We start from the raw sequence: 15,615 nt of genomic DNA, 5'->3' as shown, positions 1-15,615 counted from the left end.
CCCATCAAAGTATAGTAAGAACTGATTCAAAGATGGTAAAAACCCCAAATATAAAAACAACATAGCTCAAAAGAATTCTAGTTATCATTCACAAAATATACATTTACATACATACACTACAAAGTTGTAAATTACTGGAAGTAGAATCATTAAAACGAACTTACTGAGAAATTGTGTTGGTATCTAGGTCAACACAACTGACATCTGGTGGAGGGTCATAGAGATCAAAGTATCTTGAATCAATTCCTACTATGAATGGACATGGTGCACTCAAGACATCTGCTAAAGCCAGTGGGCAGAGAGGAACATAGGGGCATGGCCAGTGGAAAGGGAAAATCATCTTGGATAAATAAAAGAAAAGAGAATATTTAGCTATTTGACATTGAAGCATAATTCCTCAGCACACACAAAAAACTGTCTTTCAAATATTTATACCGAAAGTAGTATAATGCTTGTTAAATAATTACAACTAGTGTTAGTGGCCAGAAAATTGAAATTCATTACACTCTGAATTTTAGTTAAGCATTAAAACAGCTTTAAATTATATGAATAATCAGGTTTAAAATGAAACTGACTGCCAATAAGAAACTGTGATACTCACAGACACTAATGCTTCTGTCACACTAGTAAGCACTGAAGGCCGTAAGGAATGAATAAGAATCTTATGTTCTGTTACTGCAAACACCAGTAGTGTCACAGCATTTTCAGGGCCCAAATTCTGAAGTAATGTTGAAAACTTGCCACCACTATAAATCCAAACAAAAATATATAATTAAAAAAACAGAGATCAAACACCTCATTATCCAAAATAATTTTTAAAAGTTCATGATTAGGGTAGGATTATAGTTCATATTACATATTTAACTTTAAACATGACTGTTGCTCTTATGTAGGGAAAACACTGTATCAGAAACACACTATGAAAATAATGAAGTTTTATGAGGTTCTGAAATCATTCGATTCTTCTGCGTTGTATTAAATATGGAAAATGAAAAGTCATCTGCTTCATTTTATATAAAAAGATGTGCCATGTAGATAATGTTCTAATAAAGAATTCAATGTATAAGAGGGGTGCTTTGGTTGAAAGCAAATCGTTTAATGCAAGTTTTTTTTTTTTTTTTTTTAACATGGCTCATCTTCCTCTGTAATTATCAGAAAACGTACGTGACTTACAGGCCCAACTTCCTTAAGGTAAATACACATCTCAAAATTTGGATTTAGAAATAGCTAGATTATCTTTACTATTGTAATGATAATATTAATTAAGAGCCACGACGTGATGATACACACATACAAAGCAAATTAATAATCAAAACTCAGACATTGTACATGGTTAACAAAATACTGCATTAACAAAGTAAATGACTCTGGGCTTCCCTGGTGGCGCAGTGGTTAAGAATCCGCCTGCCAATGCAGGGGACACGGGTTTGGGCCCTGCTCTGGGAAGATCCCACATGCTGCGGAGCAACTAAGCCCGTGCGCCACAACTACTGAGCCTGCACTCTAGAGCCCGCAAGCCACAACTACTGAGCCCGAATGCCACAACTACTGAAGCCTGCTCGCCCAGAGCCCGTGCTCTGCAACAACAGAAGCCGCCCAATGAGAAGCCCGCACACCGCAATGAAGAGTAGCCCCCCGCTCGCCGCAACTAGAGAAAAGCCCGCGCGCAGCAACAAAGACCGAACGCAGCCAAACATAAAAAAATAAATAAATTTTTTAAAAAATTAAAAAAAAAAAGTAAATGATTCAGTAAGCTAACCAGTATTTCATCTTTATAATGTTAAATAATTGGCTTCACTGAATTAACTTTTTAAAAATAAATCAAAACTAATAAAGTCTCTTGGAGAAATGAACACATATGCCCACAAAAAACTTGTGCATGTTCATAGCAGCATTATTTATAGTAGCCCAAAAGTAGAAACAACCCAAATGTCTGTCAACTGATAAATGGATAAGTAAAATGTGGTATATCCATACACTGAAATATTTGTTGGAAATAAAAAGGAATGAAGAACTGATACATGCTATAATGTGGATAAACATTAGAAACATGCTAAGTGAAAGAAGCCAAACACAAAAGGCCACATTTTATGATTCCATTTATATGAAATGTCCAGGACAGGCAAATCTGAAGCGAAAGAAGTAGATCAGCAGTTGCCTAGGGCTGGCAAGGGGGCGTGTGTGTGTTTGTATATATAGGGATGGGAGGAGTAAGGGAGGGTAACTGCTAAAGGGTACAGGGTTTTTTTGGAGCTATGAAAATGTTCTAAAATTGATTATAGTGATAGTTGCAGAACTCTGTGAATGTAATCATTAAATTGTACAATTTAACTGGGTGAATTGTATGGTATGTGAATTATATATCAATAAAGCCATTACCAAAAAATAAAAAAAGGCTCTTGGGTAATGTAGAATTGTTTTAAAGTAGTCTCAGTCAGTATTTCTAATTTATTCTCAGCTCAAACAAAGGTTAAGAAAACACTGGTCACTCTGGGCCAACACCTGGTGATGAAATAGTCTGCAATTCTTACAAAATTAATGTCAAAGATGGCAGCTGGTCTCCCTTAGGTATGTGCTACAAAATAACTTAATTATATTGTAACTATTTCCCTGCTAGAAAAATTACACAGCTAATTAAATTTCAAGAAATGATACTTTAGAAAAAACATATTTCAGAATCTCTCTGAACTTTTAAGGTGATGAAATACATTATTCTATTCCATGGGCTAGTATTTATAAGTAACTTTTTATTTGGGGGTTAAATTTAAAATTAATTGCATTTGAATGTTCTTCAGAGGATATTTAAAGCTAAAAAAAATTGTTTTCATAATCTACAGACATATATACTTATTTATGTAGTTGTATGTACTTAATCATAATAAATGGATACACAAAATACCAAACACTATTGTAAAAGTTTTTCTGTGTTCTTTAAGACCTTTAACCTCACTGTTAAGTAAAAGAAATTTAGGTAAGAAACAATTAAATGAGAAGTATTTCCATCAACATTTGCAATTTTCCCTAGGAAAGAGAGAAAATACTTGAATGTTACTTTAGCTCACACTACATTTAGAGAAACACAAATGAAGTTTTACTTGCCTTAGTGGAAGAGGTGAAGAAACAGGCTGACTGAGAATCAGATTATCATGTGGTGATAACTGAAAATAGATTAAAAATAAAGTATTTGAAATATAAAGATGAACTTTAAAACACCATCTTCCAGAAAAAAACATATATATATATAGACGATGCCCATAAAGTTTCAATATCCCCATTCACCAGTATAGGAACCATCTATATCACTTACTAAGATCCTGAAAAATATGTCCTGATGACTGACCTCTTCTAACTACTAACTCTTCTTACTCTGAATCCTATCTCTTTTCTTCTGTTTCTCAACATTTCCCTGATGCCATTTAACAAATCTGTATCGAAAGACTAAATTATTCATTTAATACGGTAAAACCAGAGTTAGCAAACCTATGGCCTCAAGGCAAATCCACAGGCCACCTGTTTTTATAAATAAAGTCTTATTTAAAAAAAGCCATGCACATTTGTTTATGTGTTACCTATAGCTGCTTTTGTGCAATGAAAGCAGAGCTGAGTAGTTTCCAGAGAGACAGTATGGCCTTTACTGTAAAGACTGAAACACTGTTTCAGCCTCAACATAAAAAACTTGCCAACTTCTGCTATAAAACATATCTTTTATGTGTATTCAAACTGATTGCGCTATATGTATTCTGGCACTAAATACCAAGAAGTAACTTGGGATGATATGTAGATATGCAGACTATTTATAAAGCTTATCAAAATGATATTTTTCTAGACATTTTATCTGTATCAATATATTAATGCAATTAATTTAATCTACATTTAAAATTTTATGCAGATTTATACAAATTTGCAAATATCTACTTATAAATGATTTCTCATTTTGAATGATACTCCATTAAGGGCTGTGATAAATACAAGGCACATATAGTGATAATACATGAAATATTTTCTCAAAATCACTTCAAAAATCGTTATTAAATAGATTCAAAAGACAACTTACATATAAAGAGCATAGACAAAAAAGAAATGTAAACAAAAGACGAAAGATAAAGTCAACAGGGAAAAGAGATGGGGGAAATAATTTATGTTCACTTTAAACTTCCTCCTCTCACAAAGATATGAGCAATTCTTCCTGCAATATATGAAAACACACAGCTTTTTCTTTTATCTCTTCTAATACATTTAACTTAGGGAATAAGTGCCAAAGGCACAAATGTTCAAATACCAAGAATAAATTTAGGGAAAGCAGTCCCTTTTTACGTGTTCAAAACGCCTACTGCTGTCTACTTCTTTAACTCTGCAATGCTTTATCTAAGAGGAAATATTAGATGTCTGTCTGGGAGGTAGTTAATAAAACCATAAGGGTCCAAACTCCAATGTAAAACAGTATCTGGTTCTCTTTTGATTTCATTTGATTTTTTTACCCATATAAAATTGTTATTCTTATGGTACATTTTGACAGAGTCAATAATTATTTAACAGAGCACTTACGTCGTGAAAATCTTACCTGAACTAAAATCCGTGGTCTCTGAGGAGATGGAAAAGGAACTTTATGCATAAAATGAGAAATATGCCTTAAAAACAAACAAACAAACACCTGATTGATTCCAAAGTGAATACCATATGCTATAAAGGTCAACATGTCACCACAAGTCCAGGTTGAGTCAAAAGCTCTGTGTACCTATAATTTCAAAATCCCTGCTACTACAAAAGCAAGTGAACAAACAACAACCAAAAATCGTTTGTCCCAGGAAAGTTCCTTCTATCTAAACCCACCCAAAAACTTTTCATATTAATACTTTCTCACATTCAATAACGTTTGTGTTATTAATGTCTGAAAAGCCACTGTAACTTCTACCTCTCCCTAAGAAGATAACAAACAACGTAACAGAGATGTGGACATTACCAAAGAAGCTAATTCTTGCATATACTTTTTAGTCAATTGCTCATATTTTTAAAATGAAGCAATATACTTTTTAGTCAATTGCTCATATTTTAAAAATGAAGCAACCACTGAGTACTCCAGAAAAATGAAAGAGTTTAACTGTTTCTAAAACATGAACAATATACTTTCTATTAACAATAGGTTAAAAATTCTATTACTGATTTTATGGGTTTTTTCCCCAGAAGAGAACAGATAAAAAGCTAGATTGATGGGTTTTGTTTTGAATACCATGGAAAAGAAAAAAGGCAACAATAGTGAACAATCCTTTTTTAAGGAATGAGCTATTTTATTTCTCTATTACTTTTAAACTATTTCCAAATCATCTTGGTTTCAGAACTGAGATAATTTCAACTGGATACAAAACATCAGAAGAGAAAATTATTAATTTTTTACAAACATGTTTTGACTGCCTGCTATATATAAGATACTGCCAGACATGTTGGGAATTATTTTTTTAAAAGCCATATACTACCAGTTTCTACTACTAAGGTACTCACAGTCTAAGAACAAAAAGACAAGGGGAATGAGTTCCAGAGGACACACATCTGCTTGCATTATGTGAAGTAGTTAGAATAGCAGAAAACAAAGTGTGATCCATGAATACCTAAAGATCCCCAAGACCAATTCAGGGAGAATCTGCAAGGTCAAAGCTACTTTTTAAAGACACCGTTTGCCATCTTCACTGTGTTGATATTTGCACTGATGGTGCAAAAGCATTGTGGATAAAACTGCTGCCCCTTACTATGAATCAAGGGAATGGCACTGAACTGTAGCTGCTGTATTCAGTTTCACTTAAGAATGTCTCGGATGAAGCAGTAAATACTATTAATTTTACTAAATTTTGACTCTGCAGTGTATACTTATAAATAATCTGTGTGATGAAAGGGGAAGAATGCATAAAGCACTTCTGCTGCATACAGGAGTATGATGTTTGTCTTGAGGAAGAGCACTTGTGTGACTGAGTTGTGAGTGAATTAGCTGTTTTTGTTTTGCTTTGTTTCCAGAGAATGCCATTTTTCCTTGAAAGAACAAAAGACATATTAATGTTATCCAATGTGGGTATTCAGTAGATATTTTCTACATTAAAATGAACAAAGTGAGGCTATTGCTTCAAGAAAAATAACTTACAGTACTTGTTGCCAATAATTAAATTCAAGCTTTCCAATAAAAAGAAATGTAGTACTGTCACATGGTACAATATGGATGAACCTTGGAAACATTACGAAAAGATGAAAGGATCCAGTCAAAGAAGACCATATAAGTTGCTTAGACCTGAGTGGATAAGTGGGGAATGGGGCAGGACACCTAATGGGTATGCGGTTTCTCCTAGGGGATGAAAATGTTCTAAAATTAGATTTTGGTAATGGTTGTACACCCTGTGAATGCATGTTTTTAAAAAACATTGAATTGCATACTAATTTAAATGGGTGAACTGTGTGATATGTGAATTATATTTCAATAAAGCTGTTTTTAAAAAGCCAAGGGAGAAATCAAAATGGAATACTAAAACCTTTTTCTCAGTTAACCCCAAAGGAGGAACAAACAAATAAGTAAATAAATTCAAGCTTTCAAGTAAAAATTAGAATCTTGCTACCATAAACTTGACAATTTCTCAATACTCAAAAATTTTTCTGATGTAGGTGGTTATATTCACAAATCTGATTTTTAAATTTTGATAATGAGATGTATCTATGTTAACTCAGTGAACCAGTATTTTCCAAATGACCAATGTACGATGCTACAAAATCACACATGTATAAAAGTTCCACTCAAAGAGATAGACCAATAGATTTTACTGTAACAGAGAAAGTTCATCACTAAAGTTTTAGATTCCATACTGACAGTAACCTATAATAAACTATACTTGTCAAGTTTTGGTGCAGTGTCAAAAAAGAAAATCCACAATTTTCTGAAAAGACTATTCAAATGCCCTCCCTTTTCCACATACATATTTGTGTGAGGCCACGTTTTTTTCATTATGTCAACCAAAACAACATATTGCAACAGACTGAAAGCACAAGCATATATGAGAACCTAGCTAAGGGACTTCCCTGGCAGTCCAGTGGTTAAGACTCTGTGCTCCCAATACAGGAGGCATGGGTTCGATGCCTGGTTGGGGAACTAAGATCACACATGCTGCATGGCCAAAAAAAAATTAAAAATAAGATAAAATGAGAACCCAGCTATGTTCAATTAAGCCAGACATTAGAGATTTGCAAAAAATGTAAAACAATGTCACTCTTCTTCCTAATTTTTTTGTTTTAGGAAATGGTTATTAAAAAAAAAAGATATTTATGATAACATGTAACAGGTTTATCATTTTTTAAAATAAATTAATAAATATTTTTGAAGTTCTCAGTTTTAATTTCTAATGTAGTAAATATTAATAGATATAACACGTTAAAAAAAGCTCTTTGGGGGGGGGTCTTCATTTTTAAGAGTATAAAGTGGTCCTGAGACTAAAAAATTTGAGAACTGGTGGATTAGAATACTGAGATGTGGGCAGAAAACTGCAAGGAAAAATTATAAAGTAATATTTTACATTGACTGTACTTATAATAATTCTATCACTTTCAACTGTCATTAGAATCACAGAATTCTGCCGAAGAACACAAAAGAGCTTAAGTGATAGATGATATAAAATAAACAATAGTCAAATAGACAGTGGTGATGTTTAGATCTCATTTGTGTCAAACCTTAATACATTAAAGATTATTCAGTTTTAGTGATCTTGAAGTAAATCACAAAAATTTTAAAAAGAATAAAAAATACGTTTATCTAATTTTTCCTTTAAATTCATGATATCTAAAAATAGTGAGGAATATTTTAAAGGTTCATATAAACCCAAATTACATGTAAAATAAGAATTAACAAAACCTGTAAAAAAAACGCTAATTAGGATCTCCAAACTTCAAAAGAGTATCAAGAAGATGAAACATTTATTTCATTTTGTTAGAGATAAAATTATCTAAAATAACAAAACTGTAGGTATAATAGAGAAATATTACCTGACTGAATCAACCAAACTTTCTTTCTCTTGAAAAATCTAGCTTCCAAATAAAATTTACTCAATTACCAGTATAAATACACCACACATAATGGAAAGAGCTGCCAAATTTTGAACCAAGAAGGCTTCTAACTTACTTCTCAATTGGAAGGACATGAGGTCCAGAGATGGAATAACGATATAGAAAAGTCAGAAACTTCCTGAATGCATCAAAAAAAGGCCAGTGAGAGAGAAGACAGATGCATTTACTAGTGTGAACTGTCTTGGAACTATCAGACTTCTCATCTGCTGATGATGCTAAACCCAAAAGAAATCTCTGTTTTTCTGTGAGATTCTCTTCGGAGTATGGTTCATAAAACTGAATAGCAGCACCATAGACCTGGAAAACAAGTAATATATTTGATAAGTATGCCTTATATCATTTATTCCAATCACATCATTAGTTAAATATTTAATGGATGAGCTATTAGGAGCCATTATATGCCTATGAGCCAAGCAAGGTGCCAGGTACCAGAAACCCAGTGGTGAAGAGACACCTCTCTTGCTTTCTTGAAGTACGTTAAAATATCGACAACAACAACAAAACTACACAGCACAACTCTCATATCTCCTTATTACTGGGAAAAAAAAGGTGTTTTAATTAAATTGCATTTGTTTTATAAAGAGTAAAAGCAATTGTATCAATATTCTCTATAAGAAAATGATTGAAAATAATTATTTAATAGAGAGTGGGACAGAATTTTAGATAAGGAAATAAATATTCCAACTTCAGACAATTCACTGAATTTCTCTAGACTTCAATTTCCCAATATATAAAATGAAGATGTTAGACTAGATGATTTCCAAAGTCCATTCCAACAATATAACAGTTTATGATTCTAAATAACACTGCATATTTAATAATCTCTTTAGTATTACTTTTAAGTTTCTGTAACAGAAAATGAAGCAATGAAGGATCATCATTTGATGATGAAAAAAATCTTTCACTATATTCACAAAAGAAGCACTTGGGTATATGGGACAGAATGAAATTCTCTTTTCCTGTGTCTCTCGATATAGTTATTTTAACAAAGTGGAAGAGGTGCGTGTAATAGATTCAATTTAACCAGTTATTTTTTCTATTGTTCCTGCATATAAAACTTAAGACTTGAAAGTGTACAAGAAATTTGCAGATATCATTTGTTAAACATATAGTACCTTTTCAGCTGAGGCTCCAGTTAACACAAATGTAGAAAATACAGGGAGAGGGTATTTGCTATTTGGTGGCCAACATTCAATAGTTGCACCCATTGGTAAACAAAATAGGGGAACAGATTCTGGGAGTGAGAATGACTCATAATCTTCTTGAGGGTATCTACAAATTAGACCTGTAAAAACAATAATAAATATTAACTCATCATGTCTTGAATTTAGGGGCTCATAATTTGAATGATGCTAAAATGCTTTATTATTTAACACTTTTGGAAGACCAAAACATTACATATATGTTCACCAAGTAACTCTGAATACTTTAGTAGGATTCATATAGATTTTAATCCTCAAACTATTCATATTAACTATGTAATATTTATCAAGCTTCATCCACAAAGGCTAGTAAGGTAAACAAGAAAAGATTATTCTAAAGAAACATACACAAATATAAACACACTCCTAAAAGTTCATTTTGTGGTCACACTGTCTTAAAGCATATGAACATACTATTTTTTTTTTGAAATGTTCAAATGCATATATCCACTTCACTAGCTTTCAATAACTTTCCCTTGGGGTTTTTTTGACACGTTAAAATAGATATTCTATAGGACTATATATATAACTTCTAGGACAAATACAAGAAAAATACACATAAAAATAGAAGTCACATATTTACAATGTCTTTAAAATAGTATCAGCTTAACCGCAGCTTCTGAATAATCCCAGAATATATGAAAATAGAGTTTCAAGTGGCACATTATTTCATGTTAAATAGACTAGTCTAGAGAGTAGTCCAGGTATCTTCTACCTAACAAACCCTCGGAGCAGACTCTTGTCCTGGATTTTGTGGGACTAGAAACAGAAAATAGATTCCCTGACCTTGAACCCTTAAAGTCAAGTGGAAACCATCACCAGACATGATGTTAAATACAAAATGATAAACTAAGAATATGAGTGGTTGGTCTGCCACACTAATATCTGTTTGACTTTGGACAAATCATGTACCTATAGGTCTCTGGTTTTCTCATCTATAAAGTGAGATGAACTAGATATAGAGGTCCAAGGCAGTTCTAAAATTCTCTAATTATATGCTAGCCAGCCAGTTGATCCCATAAGGATTTACAGTTAAGTCTCCATTACTTTCTCAAGTCATGAAGTAACGGTATAGCCTTTAAGTAACTATAGAAATAGCGATGAGCTGTGGACCCCAGAAAATCACAGGTAGAAGAAGGTAGGAGTCTAGGACACTAACTTTAAAAATTTATTTTTTAAAAGGTTGAATCTGCTCTCTTGTACATAATTTGATATTTTGAGGTTTCTGGCAATTCAACTATGCATTATAAAATTACAAGTTAGTTTACAATATTTCAGGTGATTTTGAAATATAATTACATATGAACTATAGATTTGATTAAATTTAATATAACTATTAAGGAAACATTAATTTAAAAGGACAATAAATACTTTTCCACATTTTCTACTGATTTAAAAACTTAAAGAGAACGATATCTACTTATTAGTTATTTACTTAAACCTAATATTTTAAAAACCTTGCCTTCTTTTAAAATTAATATTCCATTAAGCATCCAATAAAGTATGGATGAAGACAAAACAATCAAAAGACATGGGTTAAAAGACAACCATCAGAATGGGAGAAAATATTTGCAAATGAAGCAACTGACAAAGGATTAATCTCCAAGATTTACAAGCAGCTCATGCAGCTCAATAACAAAAAAACGAACAACCCAATCCAAAAATGGGCAGAAGACCTAAATAGACATTTCTCCAAAGAAGATATACAGATGGCCTACAGACACATGAAAGAATGCTCAACATCATTAATCATTAGAGAAATGCAAATCAAAACTACAATGAGATATCATCTCACACCAGTCAGAATGGCCATCATCAAAAAATCTAGAAACAATAAATGCTGGAGAGGGTGTGGAGGAAAGGGAACACTCTTGCACTGTTGGTGGGAATGTAAATTGATACAGCCACTATGGAGAACAGTATGGAGGTTCCTTCAAAAACTACAAATAGAACTACCATACGACCCAGCAATCCCACTACTGGGCATATATCCTGAGAAAACCATAGGTCAGAAAGAGTCATGTACCAAAATGTTCATTGCAGCTCTATTTACAATAGCCAGGACATGGAAGCAACCTAAATGTCCATCGACAGATGAATGGATAAAGAAGATGTGGCACATATATACAATGGAATATTACTCAGCCATAAAAAGAAATGAAATGGAGGTATTTGTAATGAGGTGGATGGAGTTAGAGTCTGTCACACAGAGTGAAGTAAGTCAGAAAGAGAAAAACAAATACAGTATGCTAACACATATATATGGAATCTAAGGAAAAAAAAAAAAAAGCCATGAAGAACCTAGTGGCAAGACGGGAATAAAGACACAGACCTACTAGAGAATGGACTTGAGGATATGGGGAGGGGGTGGGGTGAGATGTGACAGGGTAAGAGAGTGTCATGGACGTATATACACTACCAAATGTAAAATAGATAGCTAGTGGGAAGCAGCCGCATAGCACAGGGAGATCAGCTCGGTGCTTTGTGACCACCTAGAGGGGTGGGATGGGGAGGGTGGGAGGGAGGGAGATGCAAGAGGGAAGAGAAATGGGAACATATTGTATATGTATAACTGATTCACTTTGTTATAAAGTAGAAGCTAACACACCACTGTAAGGCAATTATACTTCAATAAAGATGTTTAAAAAAAAAATTTGAAAAAATAAAATAAAATAAAATAAACAATGGGGGAAATTAAAAAAAAAAAAGAAAAGACATGGGTTATATAGTCCCAGTCCTGACACTAACACATCGTAAGACAGGTTTCGTTTTTTTTTCTTTAATCTTATTGGCCCCATAATACATTTATAAAGTATTCCATGAAAAATTATACTTACCAGCTTTGTAAGATACAGTGTTAGTCTTTGCCACCGATTTTTTATAACATAAGTACACTGCTGATCCCCACTGAATTAAAAAAAAAAAGGAAATATCATTAAATTGTAAAAGGTAGTAACTTAATAAAATGGAATCTCTTTGATCTCTCCGGTATGTATTTCCTAAGATGTAGTGACAGATTTCTTTTTATTTTCACTTGGTTATTTTGTCAGCATTTTATTGGAGTTATTGCCTAATTTTCTTTCAGAAATAAAATGTAACATATTTTCCCCTTGCGATAGCAATAGCATGAGGAAAGTGACCCTTTAAAACAAAACTAAACCACAGAAATTTAGATTTTATTCTAAGTCCAAACTCTGGGCAGAAATGATAAAAAGAAATACCTACTCGTGTATGTAGACCTTTCTTTTGATTCCACAACACCTTTCAGATATTGCCAGATTTTTCTCCAGTTCTTTATACCAAAACTCAAGAGTTGTAATTTGCCATATCCATTTCCTTATTTCCTATTCTTTCATGAATCCATTCCAAACCAGGTTTTAATCCCATCATTTTTTTAAAAGAACACTTTAACAACTTTAATGATGCCAAATGTTAAGAGTTGATTCCTAGTCTTCATCTTTTTCAACCTCTCAGCAGATTTTGATACCACTAATGACTCCCTTCCTGAAACATTTTCCTTTCTTGGCTTTTGAGGCATCACACTCTCCTGGGTCCCTCGCCACCAAATCTCTGGCCAGTCCTCAATCTCCCTTATAGCATCCCCTCTCTTTTCCTGATCATTAAATGTGATCTTTTCTTTATTTTCTCTAAATGATCTCATCTATTTAGTACCACGCCTTTAAATAACAGCTACTCCCCAAAGAGTCTCAAATTCCTAGTCCTAGCTACAAATGAGATGAAGAAGACTATGGGTAAAGCAGATTTGGGGGTAAAGAAAAGGAGTTTCAGACATCTTAAGTTTGAAACATCTATTAGACATCCAAGCATAGAGTCAAATGGAGGTAAGGCGAGAAGTCTGAAATGGATATGTAACTTAGGAGATGTCACCACTTGACATGAGGTGGTGACAGATACATTCACAGAGCACATTTCCTCACCTCCTTCAGGCCTCAACTCAAATGTCACTTTATTAGACAGCCTTCCTTTCATCACCTTATATACAATAACAAGTCTCCCTCTACCCTCCCCAGTCCTCCCTACTGCCCCTATCTGGTTTTTTTTTTTTTTTCTTCCATGCATAGATAGCACTTACCACCACTGGGCATATTGTATATTCTCTAATTTATTATCTGCCTCCCACCACTAGAACATAAGCTCCATGATGGTAAGGGCTTTGTTTTGTCCACTGCTGTATCTAGCACCCAAAACAGTGCCTATTATGTAGAAATACTTAATAAATACTTGTTAAAGGAATGAATGTGAGGGGATGTGTTTGTGCATACATGATGGAGAGTGCCTGCATGGACCAGTACATGAGGACAGATACTTAGCACTGAGAACAAATACATAAAGAAAATACACTTACTTTAAGAAATACATTTTTTAAATATTAAGAGATTACCATAACAAACACCCATTTACTCACCCCCTAGTTTTAACAAATGTTAACAATGACCTTATTTGCTTCCGATATTTTAATTTATAAAGAAACAAAAAAATTACAGATTTAACTAAAGCCTCATCTTCCATCCCTTTCTGTCCTCTATAGTTAACTACTAGCCTGAAGCTAGCGCATTTCATTCACATGCATTTTAAAAACTTCTACTATGTAAATATACACATCTTTAAGTACGTATCATTGTTTTGTATGCTTTATAACTTTATATAAACGGTGATGCGCTGAATATACGCCTTTATGGCTTGCTTTCTCACTCATCAAAATGATTTTGAGAATTAGTTACGTTGATACAGATCTACTTTCTTCATCTGAACCGCTGGATAGTATTCCATTAATGAAAGAAACATAGTTTATTTTATCCATTCCCCTACTGAGGGACATTTAGGTTGTTTCCTTTTGGGGGGACTATTATGAACAATGATACAATAAGTTGTCTCATCACCTAGAAATTTTCCACTTTCTTAAACATTTTTAATATGTCCCCAGCAGATTAGTATGTTAAACCCTACTTATTTAGGACATTAAGTTATGCTCATTGCTCTGTTGGGATTTTGTTTTTTAATAAACATTTCAATATTTTTGCATCAAAAGAATGGATGTATAAAAATGTATAAAATTCAAGTGGATATTATGAATGTAGGCAAACTGGACTTTCAGTTTATCCGGTGGGTAAAAAATTTATAAAGGGTCCTGTATTGCAAAGTCTCAACTCCAGTTCCCAATAAGCCAAATTTGTAAAGATAACAAAAAAACCTTCAATAACTTTTGTGATGATAAAAAAGGAACTATATATGACCATGTGGATATGGTAGAAACTGAAAGGAATATCTTAAAATAAAAAACAAAGACTTAAAGTAAAAGTTATAAGGCTCTGGAGGAAAAGAGCCAAGGATACAAGAAGCTTTTTCTAAATTTCTTTTTATACAAAGGTTCAGCAAAAAAGAAAGTAGGAAGAGCCATTGTTCTTAAAATACTTTAAACATTTAACCCATAAAATATCCACACTGTGGTTTGCCATGGCAAAAACCTTTCTTCTGGAATTAGGTGCATGATTTAACTACTTGGTTTGTTAATAACTCCACTTTTCTAAATCAACTTGCTAAATCAAACATTGACATTCCTGAAAAGTTGTAAAACAAGAGCCATTTGTAGAGAATATTAAAAAAATACTCTCAATGAGTTAGAAACTGAGGAGAAAGTCCCAAATTAGCCAAATATTTGCTGTGCGAATCAAAGCACCTGGACTAAATACCCTTAACTACACATTTTTTGCAGTTTTGGACCATATGACACTCTTAAGTTCTCTTCCAGCTCTAAAATATTACTATTCTATTCTAAATCAATCAAAGTCCAAATCACTTAAGGCTTATGGTTCAAAGGTTAAAAACTAGTAATTCTTGAAAACTTTTGCCACAAGCTTTTTTTTAAAAAAATAAATTTATTATTTATTATTTTTTAATTTTGGCTGCATTGGGTCTTCGTTGCTGCGCGCGGGCTTTCTCTAGTTGCTGCAAGTGGGGGCTACTCTTTGTTGCGGTGCCTGGGCTTGTCATTGTGGTGGCTCCTCTTGTTGCAGAGCACGAGCTCTAGGTGCATGGGCTCAGTAGCTGCGGCTCGCGGGCTCTACAGCGCTAGGCGAAGTAGTCTGTGTCTTTAATCCCGTCTTGCCTCTACGTTCTTCATGACGACTTTTTTTTTTTTTTAGATTCCATATATATGTGTTAGCATATGGTATTTGTTTTTCTCTTTCTGACTTACTTCACTCTGTATGACAGACTCTAGGTCCATCCACCTTACTACAAATAACTCAATTTCGTTTCTTTTCATGGCTGAGTAATATTCCCTTGTAGATATGTGCCACATCTT

The 15,615-nt window shown here is 33.4% G+C and overlaps 1 protein-coding gene across 8 annotated transcripts in view; it reads right to left on the bottom strand.

Annotated features, from left to right (window-relative positions):
- DENND4A (DENN domain containing 4A) overlaps positions 1–15,615 on the bottom strand; it is a 130,931-nt gene that overhangs the window by 62,170 nt on the left and 53,146 nt on the right. For all 8 annotated transcript variants that reach the window (XM_036842590.1, XM_036842587.1, XM_036842592.1 and 5 more), the window contains 7 exons: positions 12,128–12,197; positions 9,204–9,373; positions 8,144–8,385; positions 4,562–4,628; positions 3,100–3,158; positions 602–746; positions 165–340 (listed from right to left, as the gene is read on the bottom strand). In XM_036842590.1, the coding sequence (XP_036698485.1) occupies positions 165–340; positions 602–746; positions 3,100–3,158; positions 4,562–4,628; positions 8,144–8,385; positions 9,204–9,373; positions 12,128–12,197 (929 nt within the window). The remainder of the gene's footprint in view (positions 1–164; positions 341–601; positions 747–3,099; positions 3,159–4,561; positions 4,629–8,143; positions 8,386–9,203; positions 9,374–12,127; positions 12,198–15,615) is intronic.

The sequence above is a fragment of the Balaenoptera musculus genome, chromosome 2, assembly GCF_009873245.2.
Source record: "Balaenoptera musculus isolate JJ_BM4_2016_0621 chromosome 2, mBalMus1.pri.v3, whole genome shotgun sequence".
Classification (NCBI taxonomy): domain Eukaryota; kingdom Metazoa; phylum Chordata; class Mammalia; order Artiodactyla; family Balaenopteridae; genus Balaenoptera; species Balaenoptera musculus.
Note: the sequence above shows the minus strand (reverse complement) of the source record. Positions and strands in the feature narration are given on the sequence as shown.